At 48.2% G+C, this 26,193-nt stretch overlaps 2 protein-coding genes across 3 annotated transcripts; one reads left to right on the top strand and one right to left on the bottom strand.

The window, feature by feature from the left end:
* Positions 1-19,616: 19,616 nt before the first annotated feature.
* On the bottom strand, positions 19,617-22,764 carry LOC100502371 (serine threonine kinase 1). 2 transcript variants are annotated; one of them, XM_008660767.3, is made up of 4 exons: positions 22,270-22,764; positions 21,517-22,185; positions 20,088-21,413; positions 19,617-19,989 (listed from the first exon to the last, which is right to left on the bottom strand). In XM_008660767.3, the coding sequence occupies exons 1-4, from the start codon at positions 22,543-22,545 to the stop codon at positions 19,900-19,902; spliced, it is 2,361 nt and encodes a 786-aa protein (XP_008658989.1). In that variant the 5' UTR covers positions 22,546-22,764; the 3' UTR covers positions 19,617-19,899. The 2 variants fall into 2 exon arrangements, with proteins under 2 accessions (XP_008658989.1, NP_001183778.1); NM_001196849.1 differs by having other exon boundaries at positions 19,890-19,989; positions 20,088-21,416; positions 22,270-22,545.
* Positions 22,765-23,777: 1,013 nt separating this feature from the next.
* On the top strand, positions 23,778-25,534 carry LOC732800 (UDPG-flavonoid 3-oxy glucosyl transferase). The gene is made up of 2 exons (NM_001112416.2): positions 23,778-24,379; positions 24,485-25,534. The coding sequence occupies exons 1-2, from the start codon at positions 23,857-23,859 to the stop codon at positions 25,375-25,377; spliced, it is 1,416 nt and encodes a 471-aa protein (NP_001105886.2). The 5' UTR covers positions 23,778-23,856; the 3' UTR covers positions 25,378-25,534.
* Positions 25,535-26,193: the final 659 nt, after the last annotated feature.

Below are 26,193 nucleotides of genomic sequence, written 5' to 3'. Positions count from 1 at the left end.
AAACTCAGATGCCTTGAAGTGTGGTGGTTGGGGGTATTTGTAGCCCCAACCACCAAAATGGCCGTTGGGGAGGCTGTCTGTCGATGGGCGCACCGGACAGTCCGGTGCGCCAGCCACGTGACCCAACCATTAGGGTTCGACCGTTGGAGGATAGCTGGGGCCACCAGACAGTCCGGTGGTGCACCGGACAATCAATGTTCACTGTCCGGTGCGCCTTCTGGCGCCTGCTCTAACTCTGCGAGCGCTGTCTGCACGCTGTAGCGTTCACTGTTCACTTTTGCAGACGGCCGTTGGCGCAGTAGCCGTTGCTCCGCATGGTACACCGGACAGTCCGGTGCTACACCGGACAGTCCGGTGAATTATAGCGGAGTGGCTCTCCAAAAACCCGAAGCTGAGCAGTTCAGAGTTGATCTCCCTGGTGCATCGGACAGTCCGGTGCGCCAGACCAGGGCAACCTTCGGTTGGTTTTGCTCCTTTCTTTTTGAACCCTATCTTGGACTTTTTATTGGTTTGTGTTGAACCTTTGGCACCTGTAGAACTTATAATCTAGAGCAAACTAGTTAGTCCAATTATTTGTGTTGGGCAATTCAACCACCAAAATCATTTAGGAAAAGGTTTGACCCTATTTCCCTTTCAGGCGGCGTCCTCATCGGAGGAGGAGTCGGTGGAGCTCTCGTTGGAGTCCCATTCCCGACATATGTGGGCATCGCCGCCCTTCTTCTTGTAGTACCTCTTCTTTTCCTTCTTCTTTCCCTTCTTGTCTTCGTCCCTGTCACTTTCACTAGAGATTGAACATTTAGCAATAAAGTGACCGGACTTACCACACCGGTAGCACACCTTCTTCGAGCGGGACTTGTAGTCTTTCCCTCTCCTTTGTTTGAGGATTTGGCGGAAGCTCTTGATGATGAGTGCCATTTCCTTGTTGTCGAGCTTGGAGGCGTCAATTGGAAGCCTACTTGATGTAGACTCCTTCTTCTCTTCTTCCGTTGCTTTGAATGCAATGGGTTGCACCTCGGGTGTGGAGGTGGCGCCTTGCTCCAAGTTGACAATGTGTTTGGAGTCTTTGATCATTAGTTCAAAGCTCACAAACTTGCCAATAACCTCCTCGGGAGACATTAGTTTATATCTAGGATCCCCACGTATTAATTGAACTTGAGTAGGATTGCGAAATACGAGGGATCTAAGAATAACCTTGACCATCTCATGATCATCCCATTTGGTGCTCCCGAGGTTGTGCACTTGGTTCACCATGGTCTTGAGCTGGTTGTATATGGCTTGCGGCTCTTCTCCTTTGTTGAGGACGAATTGACCGAGCTCCCCCTCGATTGTCTCCCACTTGGTGATCTTGGTCACCTCGTCCCCTTCGTGCGCGGTTTTGAGGACGTCCCAAATTTCTTTGGCGCTTTTTAACCCTTGTACATTGGTATACTCCTCTCGACATAAGGAGGCGAGGAGTATAGACGTGGCTTGGGAGTTAAAGTGCCTAATTTGGGCGACCTCATCCGAGTCATAGTCTTTGTCCCCCACCTTAGGTACCTGCACTCCATACTCAACAATATCCCAAATACTTTCGTGGAGTGAGGTTAGATGGTGCCTCATTTTATCACTCCACATACAATAATCTTCACCATCAAAATATGGTGGCTTGCCTAGGGGTACGGAAAGTAATGGAGCGCGCATTGAAATACGAGGATAGCGTAGGGGCATCTTACTATACTTCTTGCGCTCATGGCGCTTAGAAGAGGTCGATGACTCGTAGCTTGATGTGGAGGGTGACGAAGAGTCGGTCTCGTAGTAGACCACCTTCTTCATCTTCTTCTTCTTGTCACCTCTCCGATGTGATTTGATGGAGGAAGAGGATTCCTCCTTATGCTTGTTGCCCGACTCCCTTGAAATGGTTCTCCCCGAGCTCGCGGGCTTGTCGCCGGTCATGATCACCCTCTTGGCGTGATCTCCAGACATCACTTCGAGTTTGTTAGACTCTTTATGAAGCACTGGCTGCGATACCAATTGAAAGTCGCCTAGAGGGGGTGAATAGGCGTAACCTAAAATTTATAACTTAAAGCACACACTACAAGCCGGGGTTAGCGTAGAACTAAAATCAAGTCCAGGAGAGAGGGGGAAAACAAATCAAATGAGAATCAAGCAAATGAACATGATGATTTGGTTTACCGAGGTTCGGTTCCAAAGAACCTAGTCCCCGTTGAGGAGGTCACAAAGACCGGGTCTATTTCAACCCTTTCCCTCTCTCAAATGGTCACTCAGACCGAGTGAGCCTTCTTCCTTAATCTCACGGGTCACTAAGACCCCGCAAGGACCACCACACACTTGGTGTCTCTAGCTTCGCTTACAAAGCACTTGAGAATAAGAATGGGAAAAGAAAAAGGACAAGCCAAGCAACAAGAGCAACAATGAACACAAAAACACCATCTCTCAAGTCCCTAATGGAATTGAGTTGATTTGGAGGCTAGGAGGGGATTCAATCTATTTGATGTGTCTTGGAGTGGAGTCTTTTGCTTTTGTATTGAATAAGATGTTTGGAATGCTTGGATGAATATGAATGAGGTGGTTGGGGGTATTTATAGCCCCCAACCACTTCCATAGTCGTTGGGGAGGCTGATGGCGATGGGCGCACCAGACAGTCCGGTGCGCCACCGGATAGGCATTGTTCCTTGTCCGGTGCGCTGCCACGTCACCCAACTGTTAGGGTTCGGAGTTGAGTCGACTGTTGGAGCTTTGTCTTCTTGCGGCATCGGACAGTCCGGTGCCACCCTAGACAGTCTGGTGCCCCTCTGACTTCGCTGCTCTGACTTCTGTGTTGTACTATGTTGCACTGTTCCTGCTGTCAGAGTCGACCATTGGCGCAGATAGCCGTTGCTCCACTGGCTCACCGGATAGTCTGGTGGCACACCGGACAGTTCGGTGAATTATAGCGGAGCGCGCCCTGGAAATCCCGAGAGTGGCTGGTTTGAAGCTGTACGGCCTGGTGCACTGGACACTATCCGGTGGCACACCGATAGTCCGGTGCGCCAATTTACAACACACTCAAGTTCTTTGCTCCATTTCAAATTGAGTCCCTAACTTGATTTCTTTGTTGGTTTGTGTTAAACCTTATGCGCCTGTAATACATGAATTCTAGACAAACTAGTTAGTCCATGCGTTTGTGTTGACTATCAACCACCAAAATTAATTCTAGGAAATGGTTAACCCAATTTCCCTTTCTACACCTTAGTGTGTAGAGGTCGGGAGTAATCTTAGTTCACTTGTATCAGCTTGATGTAATTCACTACAGGAATCCTGAAGATTCCCGTCGGCCAGCTTAACTCCCGTCGGCCAGAGAAAAAGCCGATGGGAGTTAGTTAACTCCCATCGGCTACCTACCAGCAGACGAGCATTAAGTTAACTCACGTCGGCCCTGACACAGGCCGACGGGAATAAGTTAATTCCCGTCGGCCCTGACAAAGGCCAACGGGGATTATCTTATTCCCGTCGGCCTTTGCTCTGGCCGACGGGGATTACTGGTTTATGAGCGCCACGGAGAGCCCACGCGGGCTCATTTCTCTCTCATGTTTCATTTCAAACCACCGCCACCAGAGCCGCCTGTCCGCCACTGTCCGCCGCCCCCACCGTCCCCGCCGGCCCCCACCGCCCTTCGCAACGCCCACCACCCCCGCCGGCCCCCACCGCCGCCGCCCCCGCCAGCCACCGCCGCCGCCGCCGCCCCCAAACACCTCCTGGAGCACGGCGTCTCCGCCCCAGACCGCCTCTCCCAAGCGAAGACGCTGCCCACGTCGTTGAGGTATATACATCCTTGAACTATTGAATGTAAATGCAAGTGTGATTGTTAAATATGTGTGTACATGTTTATTTTCGTCGGTTTTTTATGGCCGACGGGAGTTAACTTTCATGTGATTAGTGTTAGTTTAATAACACATATGATTAGAGTGTGATTAGAGTTGGTTTAATATCACATGTGTGGCTTGATGTTAGGTAAGTATTAATTCTATTATTATAGTAGATTTAACTTATGCTATTGAATTGTTAAATTTGATGTTATTTATTGATTAGATTTAACTTAAAATATTAGGATGTATAAAGGTTTCGATATTGATAAATTTGATGTTATTTATGTATATATATAGTTATTTATGTATATATATATATAGTTTTACTACTTACTTATAGATGTATGTGTGACGTGTAGAAACGTGATTGCCTCACACGCACTCTTTACTCCTACACACATCCGCAATAATGGGTGATAGACGTGATTGGATGTATGAAGGTTTCAAGAAGGGTTGGTGTCACACAAGTGAATGGTTTGTAATAAATAGACGTGTTTCTGGACCATGCAGCTGCTTTGTCACAAATAGATAATATTAGGTGTCCATGCAATAAATGTAGAAATATGACGAGCCACACCAAGAGGCAGGTCACACTACACCTGTGCTCACATGGTTTCGTGCCAGGCTATAAGGTCTGGTATCTCCACGGTGAAGATGTTGAACAAGAAACAGAAGTAGAAGTTGATGATGGTGAAGATGTTGATAGGATGGACCAGATGCTTGAGGATCTGCAGCCTGAACTGGCCCCAGATCATCATGATTCACCTACACCGGAGGTTCAGAAGTTCTTCGACCTCCTCAAAGCGTCAGAAGAGCCTCTTCACGGGCACACTGACGTGACTATCCTCGAATTCGTAACCCGGCTGATGTCAATCAAGTCCAAGTTTGCATTCTCAATTAATTGTTACAAGGAGCTTGTGGATTTGATTAGCGAGGTTATTCCTACGGGTCATAAGATGCCTAAAGACATGTACCCGTCCAAGAAATTGCTTGAAGGTCTTGGTATGGAGTATGAGAAGATTGATGTTTGTCAGGACAACTGTATGCTTTTTTGGAAGGAACATGGTAGAGAACAGAAATGCTTAAAATGTGGGAAGTCGAGGTATGTTGAGCTTGTAAATGAAGATGGGGATAAGGTGGTGACAAAGGTTGCACATAAACAGCTTCGGTACATGCCTCTCACTCCTAGAGTGAAACATTTGTTTCTCTCGAGGAAGACTGCTATGCACATGAGGTGGCATAAAGATTGTACAGACAGACAAGATGGGTTAATGGTGCACTCGTCAGATGGTGATGCATGGAAGGCTCTCGACAACTTTGATCCAGATTTTGCCAGCGATGCAAGAAACGTTCGTATCAGCTTGGCAACTGATGGTTTTACGCCTTTCAATATGACCGCTGTGTCGTATTCATGTTGGCCTGTCATTGCCATACCGTACAACCTTCCACCTGCACTTTGCATGAAATATGAGTTTATGTTCCTATGTCTTGTTATACCTGGGACTGAGCATCCTGGCGTATGCCTCAATGTGATGCTTCAACCACTGATTGAAGAGTTAAAGAAGCTATGGCAAGGAGTGGAAGCCTATGACTGCTTCAAGAAGCAGAAATTCAATCTTCGTGTTGCGTATCTGTTCTCGGTTCATGATTTTATGGCATATGGTATTTTCTCTGGATAGAGCGTGCATGGTAGATTGACGTGTCCTTATTGTGCTAAAGGTACATATTGTTTTCGTCTTAGTGCTGGTGGCAAGATAAGTTACTTTGATTGCCATAGATATTTTCTACCCTTCAATCACCCCTTCAGAAGGCAGAGAAAGGAATTTAGGAAGGGCACCATCGTCATGAAGGGATCGCCCAAGCGACGTAGTGGGATAGTGTTGGGGACTTGCTCTCAAATGCTATGAATTAAGAACAAGGCAACATAAAATGTTAAATATTAATGCCCTTCGTCCGCTGAAGCATTATTTCCCCAAGGATTTAATGAACTTCGGACGAAGACCATGAGTAGAATATTACGAAGGTTATACCTTCGTAATTAAAATTACAAAGTTAATACAAAGTAATATGCAATGTGAAACATTAAAGATGAATATATCGAAAATAAGTGACATTATTCACATATCTTATCATATGAATTTAAGATGCTTGAACATAATGTTTTATGAACATTTATACCTCTGCCTTGACAAATAATAATTCCCGATTGAAGCGTTTGCAATTACAGGAATGCGTGAACAGTAAAGGAATTTTGTTCACTATTTATAGGCACAGGACACAGCCTGTGAGGAATTACAATCATGCCCCTCATAAAAGTTTACAACAATGACTCAGACCCCTATGGACTAAAAGGTCATTCTATCTTTAAGTCGGTTCGACCCTTCATCTTCGGATATGTCGTAATATCGAAGCTTCATGAATGGTGCCTTCGGCGTCACGTACGAGCAGCTTCAGCCGAAGCTGTCTCTTTCTGCAGGACCTTCGGCGACGAAGCATGGTCCCAACAGTAGCCCCTTCGCGGTGCTAGATCGTTTTTCGTAACGAGCTTGATCCGTGAAAAAAAAGTCTCTTAGGCTTCAGGAAGCCGAAGGTCCGAAAAACACCTTCCCTGAGCTCGTTGTCGAGAAACGATACAGTTTTCGAGCGTATAGCGGTCCCACCATGCAGTTTCACTATTTTGGTTTTTGCGGCCCACCGTGCAGCGGGTGCGAGCAACTGTTTGCCTGGTGTGAAAATCCTGACGATTCACCTTCTTACCTGCAGCACTTCAGCCGAAAACCTGCCCAGCACCTTGGAACATATTGAAGGCGAGGTTGATGCTCTTGACGAAGTTATTGGTGGGCATGCCGATTTCTGCGCCCTGGTAGCTTCTCGAGGCACAGCTACCGCTTTTCTGAAGGCTGTCTGTACGCACGGAAAAATTGTGAATAGACCAAACTTCAGCTTGTCAGCAGCAGACTTGATTGATATCCCGAGCTTAGCCCGAAGCATCGGAAATAGATTTATGACCCAGATTTGGGTAAATGGCGGGCGAAAGATGGCTGGTGACGAAGCTCGAAGCCACCTTAAACCGGTGAGAAACTTATATTTGTTACTTTTACCTTCTCCTTGAAATTTGCATCTTTCTTATTCTGTTCTTTAATATGTGCAGGATGACGAAGCTGAAGTATGACGAAGCTGAAGTATGACGGCCTGAAGCTTAATAGTTGCTGTAATAGACTTTCCTGCAAAAAATTCTGGAGAGATCCTTGTAATATGATTATGGAAAAACTTATGTAAATTTGTACATACCTTGTAATATATCTTGTCTCCTTTATCCGCCTATAATCTGCTTTGCTGTGAACGAAACTATACTTTTGAGCCGAAGGCGAAAAACATCTTCCCTTCTTTTCGTACACAACGAAGCATGAAAATTTCGCTCTTTCTTCAGAGTTTTTCCTCATTGCCGAAGCATCTATCTTTTTTGTGTGGTATGATGATGATGATTCTATATATGTCTAAATGAATGTTTATGAATACAAATGATATGATGTAATGTATCGTGCAAATGAATATCGGAACACATATTCAAAAACCATAATCATAGCCCTTCATCCCCTTGGGAATGATTCAAATCTTTTTGCCGTTTACTTTTCGGCTCCACCGTTTACTTTTCGGTGTATCAGCACTGACTTTTCGCTGTAAGCCTCCCTTAGGAGCTTCTTCGCCTTTTACTTTCGGTGGAATCAGCGTTTATTTTTTGCTGTAAGCCTCGCTTAGGAGCTTCTTCGCCTTTTACTTTCGGCGGAATCAGCATTTATTTTTCGCTGTAAGTTCTGCATTCCCTTAGGAACGACTTTTGAGCTTCTCCCTGTTTTCTTTTCTTTTTCCTTTGCATTTACATTTACATTTTTGGGGGATATCACTCTTATAGAATTGAAATAAGGAAAATAAAAATTACATGTTGTGGCCCCATTAAAAACCTTTCTCCCCCTTTGGAAAGGAAAATGGTGCCACAAAAAAGAATAGAAAAAATTACATCAAGCTAAACATAATATCGTCGAAGCTCATCCGCATTCCATCATCTAGGAATGTCGTTGCCGTCCATATCCTTCAATCTGTAGGAACCGGGTCTTGACGAAGATACTACCAAAAAAGGTCCTTCCCACTTCAGCTGTAATTTGCCTACTGTGTCAGGGTTGGCTACTCTTCGAAGCACCAAGTGTCCTGGTTCAATGTTCTTCAGCCTAACCTTTCTGTCACGCCATTTTATTGTTTCAGCTTGATATTTGCTGATGTTTTCCACAGCTTGAAGCCTGATCCCTTCTATAGCATCTTTTTCCACAGAATAATCAGCTTCATCTTCGACTTCTGTCGAAGCCACTGTTCTTATTGATCCCGTTTTGGCTTCTTCCGGGGTTATTGCTTCGTCACCAAATAATAGTTTAAATGGCGTAAAGCCTGTTGATCTTGACACTGTTGTGTTATGGCTCCACGCCACTTTGATTAATTTGTCTGGCCACTTTCCCCTGGGCTGATTGAAGATTAACTTCATTATTCCTGTCATTATGATCCCATTAGCTCTTTCAACAAGTCCATTTGACTCCGGATGTCGAACTGATGCGAAATGGATCTTCGTGCCAATTTGATCGCAAAATTCTCTGAAAGCTTCAGAATCAAATTGTGTCCCATTATCCACAGTAATGGCCTTCGGCACTCCGAAGCGACAAACAATATTTTGCCAGAAAAACTTTTGAATTGTAACCGAAGTTATTGTGGCTAAAGGCTTTGCCTCAATCCACTTAGAAAAATATTCCACTGCCACTACAACATATCTTAAGTTCCCCTGTGCTGGTGGTAATGGACCTAGCAAATCAAGGCCCCACCTTTGCAACGGCCAAGTGGGTTGTATTAATTGAGTTAAAGACGAAGGTTGTATTTGATCTCTTGCACATTTCTGACAACCTTCGCACTTTTGAACTAAATCCGCTGCATCTGAAGCTGCTTTTGGCCAATAAAATCCTTGACGAAAAACTTTTCCGAGCAAAGGCCTAGATCCAATGTGAGATCCACACAGGCCTGCGTGTATTTCCTTCATCAATTCTATGCCTTCGGCTCTGGATAAACACTTGAGTAACGGGGAACAGACCCCCCGCTTGTATAATTCCCCTTCTATTATGACATATGGTCGAGCTCTTGCTTCTATCCTCCTGTTATAAGCTTCGTCATCTGAAAGAAAATTACCCTGAAGGAAAGAGATGATCTCAGTTCTCCAATCTTCACTATAGACAGGGGATATGTTGAGCACTGCTCTTTCAAGAAGCTCGACCGAAGGTGCTTTTATTGTTTCGAAAAATACTTCCGAAGGTAAGGGCAGCCCCTGTGCTGCTGACTTGGCTAATAAATCAGCATATTCATTTTCTCCACGAGGAATATTTTTAACAGAGAATCCTTCAAAGGAGGCCTCAATCCTTCGGACTGTATCTAAATATTTTTCAAGCTTCGGATCTCTAGCTTTATAGCTCTTGTCAATATGACCAGAAATAACTTGGGAATCAGTTTTAAGAATGGACCTTCTGATTCCCATTGCCTTTAACTTCCGAAGACCCAAGAGCAGAGCTTCGTACTCAGCAATATTGTTTGTGCAACTGAAATCAAGTCTTGTCGCATAACAAGTTTTAACTTTGGAAGGTGAAACCAACACATCAGCTGCTCCCGCTCCGAAGGTTCCCCAAGACCCATCACAAAACACTGTCCATACTTCGACATCTTTATTCGTTTCTTCCTTCTGAGCCCCTGGCGTCCAGTCAGCAATGAAGTCTGCCAACGCTTGGAATTGAATCGAAGATCTATGCACATAATCAATACAAAATTCATTGAGCTCTGCAGCCCATTTTCCAATCCTTCCAGTAGCTTCTCGATTTCTCATAATATCCTTCAACGGTTGTGAAGAAGGAACAATTATATTGTAAGCTTGAAAATAATGCAGAAGCTTCCTGAAGGCCATCAAAACAGCATACAGTACCTTCTCCAATTTTGTATAATTTTTTTTGATAGACTAAGAACTTCTGACACAAAGTATATTGGGGCTTGCTTTTTGATTTGGCCTTCAAGCTTCTCCTGAACAAGTGCTGCACTTACCGCTGAGTGCGAAGTTGCCACATATAACAACAAAAGAGCCTCTGGCGTTGGTGGAGTTAGTGTTGTTAGATCTATCAAATATTGCTTCAGCTCTTCGAAGGCTCTCTGCTGGACTGGTCCCCATTGAAAAACTTCGGCTGACTTCAGCACTTCGAAAAATGGTAAATTTCTCTCTGCTGATCTAGATATGAATCTGTTGAGAGATACCAGTCTTCCTGTCAATCTTTGAGCCCCCTTCTTTGTACTTGGTGGCTCCATTCGAAGGATAGCTTCGATTTTGTTTGGATTAGCCTCAATTCCTTTTGTTGAGACTAGACAGCCAAGAAATTTCCCTTTCTTCACTCCGAAGACACATTTTTCTGGGTTCAACTTTAAACCAGCCTGTCTAAAATTAGCGAAGGTCTCCTGCAGATCAGCAATGTGATTATCTTGCTTCGTGCTTTTTACAATGATATCATCAACATAAGTTAGCACATTCCTGCCTATCTGAGAATGAAGAACCTTCGCTGTCATTCTGCTGAAGCTTCCTCCAGCATTCTTAAGCCCCTCAGACATCCGAAGGTAACAATATGTTCCACTAGGGGTTATAAAGCTGGTTTTCGACTCATCCTCCTTCTTCATCCAAATTTGGTGATAGCCGGAATAACAATCCAGCAGACTCATAAGCTCTGATGAAGCTGCTGCATCAACTAGGGAATCTATCCTTGGCAATAGAAACTCGTCCTTCGGACAGGCCTTATTGAGATCAGTAAAATCGATACACATTCTCTATTTACCATTGGCCTTCTTTACCATAACAGTGTTAGCCAACCATTCTGGGTATTTTACCTCTCTGATAACTCCGGCACTGAGGAGTCTTTTCACTTCATTCCGAGCACCTTCGGCCTTGTCATCAGACATCTTCCGAAGCCTCTGCTTTCTGGGTCTGAAGGATGGATCAACATTGAGCGAGTGTTCAATAACATCCCTGTTGACTCCGCAAAGATCATTAGCTGACCAAGCAAAAACATCTTTGTTGTTGAACAAAAACCTTATCAAGGTTTTCTCCTGCTCTTCGAACAGTTGAGATCCCAAGAGCACCTTCTGCTTTGCTATATCCTCACACAAGAGCATGGGCTTCGGCTGATCGGCCGAAGCAGCTTTTTCCCTTCTGAACTTATATTGCTCACAAGCTTCAGCTCCATCTATGTTATGGATTGCTTTTGAGTCTGTCCAATTTCCTTCGGCCCTTCTAGCAGCTTCCTGACTTCCATGAATTGCAATGGGCCCTTGGTCCGAAGGTATCTTCATGCAAAGATAAGCTGGATGAAGAATTGCTTCGAAGGCATTGAGAGTACCACGACCAATGATTGCATTGTAAGGGTATTCCATGTCAACAATATCAAATACAACTTGTTCAGTCCTTGTGTTGTTAATGAATCCGAAGGTTATTGGCATTGTGATTTTTCCAAGTGCTACGATCTGCCTTCCTCCGAAGCCACAAAGGGGATGTGTGGCATCATGGATTTTGTCTTCGGGCTCTTGCATCTGTCTGAAGGCCTTAGCAAATATGATATCAGCTGCGCTGCCAGTATCAACCAAAACATTATGAACCAGGAATCCTTTGATCACACAAGAGATAACCATAGCATCGTTGTGTGGGTAATCCTTGAGTTGAAGATCCTCTTGAGAGAAGGTAATTGGAATGTGAGACCATCTTGATTTGATGAAGGGTCCTTGCACCCCGACATGTTGTACCCTTCTCTGTGCCTCCTTCTTCTGCTTCTTGTTGGCTCGCTCTGAGCATGATCCGCCTGTTATCGGGAGTACCAGCTTCGGAGCCGAAGCAGCTCTAGCTTGATTGTTGAACGAAGCCATCAGCTCAAAAAAGTGGAAGTGAGTTCACCGGAAGTGGGCGCCAATGTTGGGGACTTGCTCTCAAATGCTATGGATTAAGAACAAGGCAACATAAAATGTTAAATATTAATGCCCTTCGTCCGCTGAAGCATTATTTCCCCAAGGATTTAATGAACTTCGGACGAAGATCATGAGCAGAATATTACGAAGGTTATACCTTCGTAATTAAAATTACAAAGTTAATACAAAGTAATATGCAATGTGAAATATTAAAGATGAATATATCGAAAATAAGTGACATTATTCACATATCTTATCATATGAATTTAAGATGCTTGAACATAATGTTTTATGAACATTTATACCTCTGCCTTGACAAATAATAATTCCCGATTGAAGCGTTTGCAATTACAGGAATGCGTGAACAGTAAAGGAATATTGTTCACTATTTATAGGCACAGGACACAGCCTGTGAAGAATTACAATCATGCCCCTCATAAAAGTTTACAACAATGACTCAGACCCCTATGGACTAAAAGGTCATTCTATCTTTAAGTCGGTTCGACCCTTCATCTTCGGATATGCCGTAATACCGAAGCTTCATGAATGGTGCCTTCGGCGTCACGTACGAGCAGCTTCAGCCGAAGCTGTCTCTTTCTGCAGGACCTTCGGCGACGAAGCATGGTCCCAACAGATAGAAATTACAGAAGAGCATAGGAAACTTGTCCTAGACGAGAGTGGGGAAAGGTATCAAGGTTTTGGTGAGGAGCATAACTGGACTCACATATGTGGCTTGTGGGAGCTTCCTTATGCTAAGTCATTGATTTTGATGCACAACATCGACGTCATGCATCAAGAGAGTAACTTTTGCCAAGCCATCATAAATACATGCATGGATTTCCCTAATAAAACGAAAGACAATGACAAGGCACGCATGGACTTAGCCGTGATATGTGATCGTCCAACCCAAGTGCTTAGAGAAAACGGAGGCAAACCAAAAGCTGACTATTGTCTGAAACCTAAGCAACAGAAAGAAGTGATGAAGTGGATGAAGGATAATAAATTCTCCGATGGTTATGCTGCTGGTTTTAGAAGATTTGTGAACTTGAAGACAATGAAGATGAATGGACTGAAGAGCCATGACTTCCACATAATTATGGAAAGGCTCATGCCTGTAATGTTTCGTGGGTACATTTCTGATGTTGTGTGGTAAACGTTAGCTGAAGTTAGCTATTTCTACAGACAGTTGTGTGCTAAAGAAATTAGAAGAGATGTGATGGAATAGCTGGAGAAAGAGGCACCGGTGCTTTTGTGCAAATTGGAAAAAATATTTCCATCGGGTTTCTTCAATCCTATGCAGCATCTCTTTATACATCTTCCATATGAGGCTAAGGTCGGTGGTCCTATTCAGTACATGTGGATGTTTCATATAGAAAGAGCATTAAAGAAGCTTAGAGCAATGGTGGGCAATAAGGCAAGAGTTGAAGGATGTATTGCAAAACAATTTAAACTGAAGGAGGTAGCACACTTCACAAGTTGTTACTTTGCAGAAGAACATAATGTATTTGCTCGAAAGAAGAGGTACCATGATGATGAACGAGAGTTGCCTCCGTGTAGTGATCTTTCGATTTTTTTAAACAAACGGCAAAGCCATTGGTCCACCCAAGGCATATCACCTCAGTATGAAAGAACGGAAGTCTGCTTTACTGTACATGTTCACGAATATGCCTGAGGTGGAGAAATACTTTGTGTAAGACTTATTTCCTTAAATTGTTCATATGTGAATTAGTTTATGTTATCAAATATCTCATGTCATACAATAATATTTCACAGCGAGTTTGATGAACAAAACATGAGGTGTCTCGGTAGGCCAACAGCGAGAGACATAGACAAATTGCGACGCGATGGAATGCATGGGCGACCTAATTTCATTATGTGGCTTCGGGACCGTGTAAGTCTTAATTATGTGGCTCCGAGACCTAATTTTAGTTAACTAATATTACAGAAGTTGCTAATGCTTTGTGGCATAATTGATAGTTTGGGGAGGAAATGAATTTGAATGATGACTTACGTCAGTTATCTATTGGAAGCGTAACTGCCAAAAGCTATGGACGTTACGACGTCAATGGATATCTCTTTCGTTCAAGCATTTTCGAATCTAGTCATCCTATGGCCGCCACTCAAAATAGTGGAGTCGTTACTAGGGCAACCGACATGGAAGGACACGAAGCCTACTATTACGGGGAAATCAAAAATATAATCGAGATTACATTTGCTGGAAATAAGCCTTTAGCGCTAGTTTTCTTTGAGTGTAAATGGTATGACCCGAAGTATTATAGGACCGAATTTGGGATGACACAGATCCAACCTGAAAAATTGCTTCAAGGACACGACATGTATATCCTTGCCCATCAAGCAGACCAAGTTTATTTCTCAACATATCCATGCAAAAAGTTATCTACATGGAGGGTTGTGTACAATGTAAATCCCCGTGAACGCCTATACACTCTTGGTGAGGATGAATATCAATTTGGTCACCTTGAGCAGGTTGATGAGGTGTTTCAAGAAGAAGAGTTGCCAACTAGTTTTCATATTGATCCTGCACCGGCATTAGATTCACTAGTTGCGGACGTTAACGACTTAACTTTTCCCGAGAGACGGAGAAGACAACCTGTTAGGAGAAAAGTTACATGGCGACCTCTGCATAGAAGAGAACAAATAGATCCTGATTTTGATGATATTTAACAAGTAAATTTATTTTGTTCTTTCATTTGTTTCTAATTTTTAATGATTATGTCATTTTTTATGCACTAACGAATAATTTCTTATTTTTGATGCAGGATGCCGCCAAAGTCAAAGAAGTCAGTGAAGGGGGCTGTTCAAGGGCCTGGGCCTATTTCAGGGTAGTTCTTCGAGCAGCAGCAGACGTCGAGAGCTGTTGGGCGCTGTACATGGAGATGAGGTAACATATCTTGTACAAATAAATTTGTTTATATATTTACTTGTATATAAATATTGAGTTGTATGTACCAGGATGAGCAGCACACTGAGGATGAGCAGCACAATGAGGAGGAGCAACACAATGAGCATGAGCAGCACAATGAGGATGAGCAGCACAATGAGGAGGTGCAGCACGCGACATGGGACTAGGCCACGCAGCAGCACCAGCCATGGGACCAGAGAGAGCAGCAACAGGTGTGGGACCAGTGGGGCCAACCGGCCCAAGCTGCTGACAACCCGATGGATGATGGCTCAGGAGGCTCTTCAGCGACACGCACACGTCGCTCAAGAAAAAGCCACTCAGTAAGCCTCGTCACGCAATAGAGCGAGAGGCTGATAGGATCTTAATCATGTCTCATGGAGATCGGTGAGTGTAATATATTAACTTGTCTCATATAATTATTTTGTGTATTGTTAATGTTTTTTGTGTAATGCAGGAATTGGAAGGATCTGTCCTTTGACGGCAAGGGACACCACACTCAGGTTAACCTTACGTTGGGTTCTCTTCGCCGGCTTCACTACCCTGGTATAGTGAAGGTGTGAGACGGAGATAGCGTCGATGAGGTGCTCGTCAGTACCTGGGACGAGTACAAGTTAAAAAAGGAATGAAACCACACCGACAGACAGGGACTTGTGCATCATGACTTTTGGGTATGAATTTTTTATTATTTTTGTTCATTTTCTTAACATTGTAATTCTATGACTTATACCATTGTATTTGTATTCTTTATGTTGTAGCTTCGATATCGGTTGCCTGACGGAGAGGATTACATGGGGCACGCTGAACGTGTGTTCCAAAACAATGCAAAGAAGCTAATGAAGGATGCCATATACTATGCGAGAATTCAGGCTACAAACCTGTATTTTCAAAATCATCCGGAAGAAGCAGGCCCCTTGAATAAAAAGGAAGGGTCCTCAAAGATATATTTGACTGAGGATCAATATCGTGAGGTTAGTATTCAATTTGTTTTACCCTTTTTATTGATTGTTGTGATTGATATAATAGGTAACATTGTGTGTGCAGGTGATGGTTCCATGGATGGCGCCCGTGCCTGATGCGTACTATGCTTGGTGTCGATATTGGGCTTCCGAAGGCTTCCAGAAAGCGTCAGCGCATCACAGGCAATGTCGAGGAACCAATCCTAACCACAAGTTTGGCGGTGACGACATGCTCCGAAAAGCTAAAAGAATGGTAAGTTTGATCTAGCTATGTCGATCACCAAATAGTACGATTGCTTATGGATGTTTTTTGTTTATATAGGAAGCTACGCGTGGCCAAAAGCCTAGTGACATTGAGGTCTACCAGGAGGGCCACAAAGGACCAGACCCTACCAAACCTGACCAGCTCTGCAGCCAGACAGCCACGGATCGGCTGGTGAGTTTTGGTCCAAAAGTACAAACGTTCAAAGTATAGAAATTCCTGCATTTGTAAGGTTGTGAATGATGTATAGACGGCATATGGGGAGGAGATGGTTCGTCGCCATGGCCCTGACTTTGACTGGCGACATGAACCGGTGGATCCCTCGGTGGTGTACGCAAGTGGTGGTGGAAAAGCGCAAGGATGGTAAGCTCTAACTTATGAAATTACATGGTTGACACTAAATTGATTATGCAGTAATCATAATTTTTGAATCACTTATATATATGCACTCTTCGACAGATTCATTGACTTGTCATCGGTGAGATCTCAGAGGACGAGTTCGTCTTCCCGTACCTCGTGCTCTGGTCGACCGAACGAGCATGAGTTGGAGATTATGAGGGTGTGTGAGGAGATGAGACAACAACGAGAATTTATGGAGGCTTGCAATGCACAAAACCAAGCGATGTATCAAGTGAGTATACATAATCCGAACTCTAAGTTATTATGTTTCAATACAACATCTTCAATAGTAACACTATTGTTTAACAGTTAATGCAGCAACAGGGCATGACAACAAATATTCCACCGCCACCACAATGGAGCCAGTTTGCATCCACACCAGCTCCGCCACCACAGTTCAACACCCCTCCGACACATATACCTGCACCTGGAGATAGGGTACGTTTGATAACTCTCGATTAATTTATACACTTGTATACTTGTTGATATTTGCATTTAACGTTTGATATTTGTATTAAAAATGTTAAAATTTGCTAACTTGCATAGGTTACGCCTGAAGCGGGTGGTAGTGGGTCTGATCCCACAGCAGGGACTGGATTTGTTGACTCCCTCTTTGCGTTCCCTCCTCCTGGTGGCGGCAGCGGTCAAAGCTCTAACCACCCAAGTGGTGGTTATCTCTAAACAATTGAACTTGTGCACGCTATGTTTCTTAAGTCGTGGACGCTATGTTTTTCGCGAACTAAACACTTGTACTTATCTCGTTGTCCCTATTTGAACGCTATGTTTTTCGCGAACTAAACACTTGCACGCTATGTTTCTTAAGTCGTGTAAACTATGTTGGTGATGTTAAAGGTGTGTTTGGTTTGGCTTTTGGCTTTGGCTTTTGCCCCCTAAAAGCCAAAAGCCAACCAAAGGGCTGGATCCAGGAAGCAGCTTTTTCTAAAAGCCGACTTTCTAGTAGTGCAAAACTGAAAGCACCTCTGGACCTGCTTTTAGTGACTTTTGGATGGAACTGTGAAAACATATATCGAAGAACTTTTAACGACTTTTTAGTGGTTTCCACCAAACGATTTTTAGCTTTTTAACAGCACACAGCCTACAGCAGCTTTTTCCACAGCTCACAGCCCACAGCAACTTTTTCCACAGCCACAGCCCAACCAAACAGACCCTAAGTTTGTTATGTGTGAATTGATATATATGTTATGTGTGTAAACCCAATGCATGTGTTTGTAATGTGTCTGTTCTGTGTGATGATATATATGTTATGTGTGCAATTGTGGAGAAATAGTGACCTAATTTAGTGTTGGTTTTGCAGCAGTATATGTTAATTCCCGTCGGCCCAGCAACTCCTGTCGGCTATGGTCGAACCGACGGGGATTAACTTTTAATCCCTGTCAGCCCATTAACTCCCGTCGGCTAGGAGGGCCGACGGGCATTAATTGGTAATCCACGTCGGCCCGCCGTGGCCGATAAGAATTAATTGTTAATCCCCATCGGCTACCGAGAATTAGTGTTAATTGTCGTCGGCTTGTAGGTGGCCGACGGGGATTAATTATTCCCATCAGCGGCCGACGAGAATAATCTTATCCACGACATCTAACGCCTGTCGGCTTACAACCGACGTGAATAAGTCTTAAACCGACGGGAATGAATAAGCCCTAAACCGACGGGAATTACTAATTCCCGTCGGTTTAAGGCTTATTCCCGTCGGTTCCTGGCCGACGGGAATTAAGTGTTTTCCTGTAGTGATTGTCTAAGATTAATAAAGGTTCCTTTATCGGAAAAAATGATGAGGCTTGCCTAGCGAGAGGAGGTGAATACATCTTGGGATTGGGGAGATGAGAACGTTTCGTGAGCTAATCTTGAGGGTGGGGAGTGGGGGTTGTGCGATACTACGATGGAAAAAAAAGGTGAAAAGAGCATAGGTCGTTCAACACAACCGGTCCCATCAAATGCTTTGTAATCAATTAGCGGCAGAGGAGCAGCCCTGGTCCTATGATTTTGAGGGTCCCAGGTGAAACTGATCATGGTGATCCCTCTAGACTATATCAAAAATTTTATGATATGCAGCGGAGCAGATTAGTACTTTGTATGTAAATGATGATGGCGCATTGAAATTGATTTTTAAAATATCTAAGACGCTAGATAATATACATCCATGCAGATTAGCACTTCGTAAGTTGAGCAATAAGAACGACGGTCCTAGAATAACATGAATCCTGATTGCTCGACCGTGCGTGCCTGGAGGCTGGAGAAGTGGCGCCTATAGCGCCCTAGAATCTTGGAGGGTTGAATTGGCGAGATGGTGAACGACGATCACGTGGAGGGTATGGTCGCACATACGCGCTACGATGTGAGCGTGATGACTGGGCAGTGGGCAACATGTGTCGCGTGGTCCGTGTGCGTCGGGCGTCCGTGTGCCCAGCCCTACCGTCTTGTTAGCTACCTATACTATTTTACTACTAGTATATAGCCCGTGCTAACGCTACGTTCCTAAGAAGGGGAAGAGTGGGGTGAACGACGACGGTGGTGACGCGAGGGGAGGGGTTGACGGCGGTGTGGACGTGAGGACGTGATGGCTGAAGGATGATCCAAATAATATTGTCCATCAGGTTTGAGTGAGCAAGAGAGATGATGTTATTTAACGATCTGAACTATTGATTTTGATATTGTGTTAAGTATGAGTGTAATTTGTTTGGTGGATTTAATAAAGATTATGGGTGTGTAGATTATTTGGTTGATTGAGTTTTGTAAAGTGTAAACTAGTGTATTACATTGTGATATATATTAGACCCCTATTACTTTTGGGGCCCTGGCCGTCGACTCTGTTGCATGCGCTTAGAACTGACCCTGCACATGAGACATTATGGCTTAGTGTGGCCTCCGCCGTACCCCTAATTTTAAAGCGTTTATGTATATTCTATTTTAATCACAGAAGGTCTGGTGTGTTGGATAGGTTGCTGTGTTTTAAGTTGTACGTTATGAGTTTATAATCACACTGCTTGTATATTTTGTTTTTTTTCTCAGCCATACCATATTTTTCTTTTATCCTCCGCTACTGTAATCAATTAGATGTGTGAGATGGAAAATAGAAAACACACCCGATGGAGGAGATTTGATTAGATATGTTAGAATGTGGATAGGATAATTTAGGATGAGCCCTTTTTTTTGCTCTTTTTATATGTAGAGAGGTTAAAAAACAGAAAACGTGCCCCTAATCCAACAGTTCTGTTTCACAAAACTGAAAAAAATCCATTACACAACAGAGGAAGCTCCACAGGTTACAAGAACAGGTACACGGCAATGGCAGAGCCGTACGATTCTGTATTTACTAGTAATACATAGCTCGTACCTCGTGTAATAAAATTCTGCACCAAACTCATGCTAGAAACAACACCTGCTCTAGCTCCCCCTCGTGCTAGGCAGCTTATGCACCTGCACAAGACATCACCACCACCCCGTCACCGATGCTGGAAATAAAAGTCCATTTCATGCCCGTCAAGCGTTCGACCTTCTCGGCGGCATGGGCGAATCGCCCGCTCTTGAGCTGAACACTGATCTTGGGTACTGGGAATCGATCATCATCTCCTGCGAATTTCCCATCGAATGCTCGTCTCAGTTATGCCTACAAGTTCGTTAGTCGTGTTGGAAAAAAATGTTAGTTGCTTTGGATTCAGGAAGCTTACGGCGTGTGACCGTGAGATGTTGCTGTGGAACGGCGACGAGCTGTGCATGCCGCCGCCGCCGCCGCCACCCCTGATGATGGCGCCGCAGTACTGCATGTTGTCCTCGCCGAGCGCGCGCAGCCGGTTGAGCTCCGGGAGCACGACGGCGCCGAGGTCCGGCCGGTCCTTGCGGCGCAGCTCGCAGCACCGGAGCGCCATCTCGGCGAGGCACTGCGCCTCCTCCAGGGGCCAGTCGGGCACGGCGGGGTCCAGCATGTCCTGCAGCTCGCCGCGCTCCAGGGCGCGTCCGACGTGGTGCGACAGCCCCATGGGCGGCTTCGCCGTGATGATCTGCAGCAGCATGACGCCGAAGGAGTAGACGTCGGACTTGACGCCGAGCATGCCCGTCTGCTGGTACTCCGGGTCGATGTAGCAGAAGGTCCCCGCGGTGGACGTCATCCGGTACTGCGTCACGGTGTCGGCGACGGACGGCGGCACGAGCCGCGCCAGCCCGACGTCGCTGATCTTGCTCACGTAGTTGCGGTCCAGCAGGATGTTCCCCGGCTTGAGGTCCCGGTGCACCAGCGGCTCGGGCTTGGTCTGGTGCAGGAACAGCAGCCCCGTCGCGATCTCGGCGCAGATGCGGAACCGGTGCTGCCACGGGATGACGGGCCCGCCGGCGCCGCCGGAGCGCCGGAACAGGCAGTCGTCCAGGCTGCCGCTGGCCATGTACTCGTACACGAGGCAGCCGTACTCCGGGCACGCGCCGAGGAGGAGCACCATGTTGGGGTGCCGGATGCAGCTCAGCACCTCCACCTCCTGCTGGAACTGCGACCGGCCCTGCGCCGCGTCGGGCCGGAGCACCTTGATGGCCACCTGCGTGTGGTCGAGGAAGCCCTTGTACACGGGGCCGTACCCGCCCTCGCCCACCTTGCGCGCGTCGTTGAAGTTGTCCGTCGCCTGCTCGATCTCCTCGATGCTGTAGCGCCGGTACCGGGCCTCGTGGGACATGCCGCTGCCGCCGCGGTTCTTGCGCTCCTCGGCCTCCTTGAGCAGCTTCTTCTCCGCGCTGATCCGCTTCTGGACCTCCATCTCCGCGATCCGCTGCGACGCCTCCGCCGCCTCCATGGCCGCCTTCGCCCGAGCCTTCTCCCGCTCGATCATCGCCATCGCGGAGTCCTCCGTTATCCGCGAGTCTTGCGTCTTCTGCTCCTCCTCCATCTTCCACCGCTGCAGCTCCATGGCCTTCTGTTTCGCCGTCAGCGCCTCCTTGCAGGCCGTGCTGTACATGTCCATTGTCTGCTTGAGCTCCAGGCGAAGCCTCTTCATCTCCGCCTCCACGTCGTCCTGCTGTTATTATTAGGGAAACAGAGAGTTTCCCTCGTCAAGAATTCAAGATGCTTGCTAGGAATGGAGATCTGAGTCGACAGAGGGAGTACTCACTACTCACCATGCCGAGGGAGCAGAAGGAAGAGCTGCTGCTCTGCGAGAAGGTGGTGTGGTCCATGCCGCCGAAGGAGTCGCCGCCCCACTTGCTGGGCGTGCGTGACATCTCGAAGCTGTGGTCGTAGCTGTCCACGGAGCCGTTGGACATCCGCGGCGGGATCGCCGGGTGGTGGTCGACGCTCCGGCGGCCGGTGCTGCTGACAAACGAGATGTCGGCCGAGTCCGGCATGGACATGTGGCTGAGGTCGGCGTACGACTTGCGCGTGTTCGCGGGGCCCCCGCGCGCGAACGGCGAGCGGAAGTTGTCCACCCGCGGCGTCTCGCCGTGCTCGTGGCCTCTCGACGACGAGGACCACCGGTGCGACTGCGGCGGCTCGGGCTTGAGCGTTGCGGCAATCTGCGACGACTGGATCTGCGACCGGAGCGGCGACACCCGCGGCGCGGCGCGGGTGGAGTTGCGCTGCGACGAGACCTTCCCCTTGTTGACGATGTACACCGAGCAGAAGTCTGGGGCGCCCTTGGAGATGGTGGTCGGGATGTCCGCCTTGAACCGGACGAAGCCGCCCCTCGTCGTGGCGCCGAGGACGAGCTTCTCCACGGCCGCCTGCGCCGAGAACTCGATGATGGACTTGGCCACGTCGTGCTCGTCCAGCACCACGTCCTTGCAATTGATCTGCAATGCAACAGACATATGTCACAGCCTGATCAAATCCATCGGTGCACGATCGACGACATGTATCCTCCGATCGTCGTGTACGTCTTTGCGGGTGCAGAAGCATCGGAACGGGACGAAGAGGTCCTTCATGTGCGGGTCCGTCGGCTGCTTGAACCCGGCCGCGTCCTCCACGCCGCCGGAGGTGCCCTTGGTGTTGACGTGGACAAGGACGATGGTCTGCCCCTTCTGTACCAGCGAGTCGATGGCCCACTTGAGCGCGTTCTGGCTGTTCTTGTCCTTGTCGATGCACACGGCCACCAGCGGGTACCCAAGGTCCGCCCCCGCGTCCCGCCCGCCTTCAAGGTATGACCGCCCCATCCGTCAGTTGTCAACGGCGGCGTACGTGATTGTCCTCCTAGCCGCCGCCGCCGCAATGGCCCCGCCCCCGCGTCCGCCGGATTAACGTTCGGCTCACGACGACGAGGATCTCAGTGTTGTGCCATGGCCAGATCGATCAACGGACGGGAGGACGACGGGGGCACGCCGGGAGGGCACGTCGTCGGTCTTCTTCGCAGCTCCTGCTCCAAGATTGACGTCTCTTATTAAAGCACGCCATTTTAGGGATGTGGTGGCCGTTTGGGCCGTACGCGCCGGCCAAAAATAGAGCTGTTTATCGGGGGCTTCAACCTCGTTCAACGGGTGGCCACTGGACAACGGATTCATGTTCCTGTGGAACACGTTTGGTTACTCGACTTTTTATTTACACTTTGGAAACAAACAGTCAAACACCATCACAAAACTACCATGGCTCACGAGCGCACACGATTGTAACCTATATACTTATTCGCTAAGGGGTGTTTGAGAGTGAAGTTTTTTCACAGTTTTGGAAGAATAAAATACTACGGTATTATATACAGAATTGTGTTTGGCAAGTTGGCTAAAATCTCTGTTTTTAAAACTGAAGTATTGCAAATACTATAGTTGTTTTAAGTTATTCTAAACTTAGGTCTGGACCTCAGTTTTCAAAATTGTGGTATTGTAAACTGCAGTATTGTCATAACTAAAGTATACTGTAGTATTTCAAAAACTGTGGTTTTCAAAAACTTTGTTCCCAAACAGGGCCTAAATGGGTAGGCACTAAGCACAGTACGACCCGCGATGCTTTGACACGACACGGACACGATTTATATAATGTCATACGGCACAGGTTTAGTCACATCTTTGGACCACGACCTCCGCACAATGGACTGACATGAACACGACAGTTTAGACCAGATCCCGTGACAATCCGGCACAATCCAGTGCCCCATCCCCTGGTCCACAGCCTTCACAGCTCTGGCCCGGCCTTGCCATATCGTGCACGGGGGTGTGTCCAGAATGTACCTACTGGAGCGCGCTGCACGCTGGCGAGCGATCCACTCACCGTTGATCCCAACAAACTCCGGTCCCCAAACTCCACAGCACCAACAGCTAAGCCCGATGCGCTGCGTGCGCGGCGATCCAACCGCCGGCTCACCTAAAAATTTCGGCACGTCTAACTGCGACTGGCAGGTGCGCACGCGTGGTCGCGCGGAATAAAGCGGACACGTTGCGCCCCCAGCGAAGCCCGCACGCATCGCATTCGCATCGCATCGCAGGTCGCATCCGACGCTAGCGGCTAGCCTAGCCGAACAGCCTGAGCGCGCGAAGATGGCGCCCGCCGACGGCGAGTCCTCCCCGCCGCCGCACGTGGCCGTGGTCGCCTTCCCGTTCAGCTCCCACGCGGCGGTGCTGCTCTCCATCGCGCGCGCCCTGGCTGCCGCCGCGGCGCCGTCCGGGGCCACGCTCTCGTTCCTCTCCACCGCGTCCTCCCTCGCGCAGCTCCGCAAGGCCAGCAGCGCCTCCGCCGGGCACGGGCTCCCGGGGAACCTGCGCTTCGTCGAGGTACCGGACGGCGCGCCCGCGGCCGAGGAGACCGTGCCGGTGCCGCGGCAGATGCAGCTGTTCATGGAGGCCGCGGAGGCCGGAGGGGTGAAGGCCTGGCTGGAGGCGGCCCGCGCCGCGGCGGGCGGCGCCAGGGTGACCTGCGTGGTGGGCGACGCGTTCGTGTGGCCTGCGGCGGACGCGGCCGCCTCCGCGGGGGCGCCGTGGGTGCCGGTGTGGACGGCCGCGTCGTGCGCGCTCCTGGCGCACGTCCGCACCGACGCGCTCCGGGAGGACGTCGGCGACCAGGGTGCGTTGGATTCTACTACTACAGTACTACTTCTCTCCCTTCCTTGTCCCTTCATTGCGCGCGGGTTTGATGAGCGAATGGCTGTTGCATTTCCATCGTTCGCAGCCGCAAACAGGGTGGACGAGCCACTGATCTCCCACCCGGGCCTCGCCAGCTACCGCGTCCGTGACCTCCCAGACGGCGTCGTCTCCGGCGACTTCAACTACGTCATCAACCTCCTCGTCCACCGCATGGGGCAGTGCCTCCCGCGCTCTGCCGCCGCCGTGGCACTCAACACGTTCCCAGGCCTGGACCCGCCCGACGTCACCGCGGCGCTCGCGGAGATCCTGCCCAACTGCGTCCCGTTCGGCCCCTACCACCTCCTCCTCGCCGAGGACGACGCCGACACCGCCGCACCAGCCGACCCGCACGGCTGCCTCGCCTGGCTGGGCCGCCAACCCGCGCGCGGCGTCGCGTACGTCAGCTTCGGCACGGTGGCGTGCCCGCGGCCTGACGAGCTCCGCGAGCTGGCGGCCGGGCTGGAGGCCTCGGCCGCGCCGTTCCTGTGGTCGCTGCGCGAGGACTCGTGGACGCTCCTCCCGCCGGGTTTCCTTGACCGCGCCGCGGGCACCGGGTCCGGGCTCGTGGTGCCCTGGGCGCCGCAGGTGGCCGTGCTGCGCCACCCTTCCGTGGGCGCGTTCGTGACGCACGCCGGGTGGGCGTCGGTGCTGGAGGGCGTGTCCAGCGGGGTGCCCATGGCGTGCCGCCCCTTCTTCGGCGACCAGCGGATGAACGCGCGGTCCGTGGCGCACGTGTGGGGGTTCGGCGCCGCGTTCGAGGGCGCCATGACGAGCGCCGGAGTGGCCGCGGCCGTGGAGGAGCTGCTGCGCGGGGAGGAAGGGGCGCGGATGAGGGCAAGGGCCAAGGAGCTGCAGGCCTTGGTGGCCGAGGCGTTCGGGCCAGGCGGTGAGTGCAGGAAGAACTTCGACAGGTTCGTCGAGATAGTCTGTCGCGCGTGAAAGGTCGTCTTGCTGTTCAGAGGTTTTACCAACAGAAGAACATAATTTGTAGTTGATACATGAGTTGCAGCAGCAGTAACAGCCTCCTGTATCTTGGCTTTGGATCTGTATTCCTGTCACCAGTTGTCTGAAAGCATCAAGAACCTTCTGTCTTCTAGCAGTTGCCTCTCCAGATTGACAAAATAGCATTTATTATAAGGTTTTATGCAATGTTTTCAGATTGATCCGATTAATCGTGATAAGTCTACGATTAGCCTGCATTGTTTGGAAATTTTGGCCTACTTCATTTTTTTCTATCAATCATTTTAGCCCAGCAGTCCAGCCCACTAAATAAACATCCGGTGCACATAAGCAACACGGCTGCCAGCCTACCAGACCTCCCAGCCCGAGACAATTGCCATTATGAAACAACAGATAAGCGGTTTCGACAAATTGGAGGCTTTACCGAGGGCTTCTCTATTTTGTAGACGCAATCAACAGGCAAACACTGATATGGACAACAGAGAGATTTGGTTCGGTGGTCAACTTTAAACTCACTCTGTGTTCACGCCGTCTATTGTACTCGACGCGAGCTGCTTCGAAACAGAAACCCTAGTCTCGTCGCGGCCGGTTGGTGCTCATGCTGGCTGCTTCCCCAATCCATAGAGAAAACCTAGCCGCCTTTCTCTGCTCCTCTTGCTGATGGATCGTTCTCCGAGCCAAGTGGTTGCCGATGTTGTACAAGCGACGTGTGCTGCTGTCGTCGCGGCTGCTGAGGCGAGATGCACGGCCGTTATCGTAGAGAAGGAGGCCAAGGATGCGATTGAGTTCGCCGCC

This window comes from Zea mays, chromosome 9 (genome assembly GCF_902167145.1).
Source record: "Zea mays cultivar B73 chromosome 9, Zm-B73-REFERENCE-NAM-5.0, whole genome shotgun sequence".
In the NCBI taxonomy this organism is placed as follows: Eukaryota; Viridiplantae; Streptophyta; class Magnoliopsida; order Poales; family Poaceae; genus Zea; species Zea mays.
The sequence above is the reverse complement of the archived record's forward strand: the minus strand, read 5'-3'. Positions and strand labels throughout refer to the sequence as shown.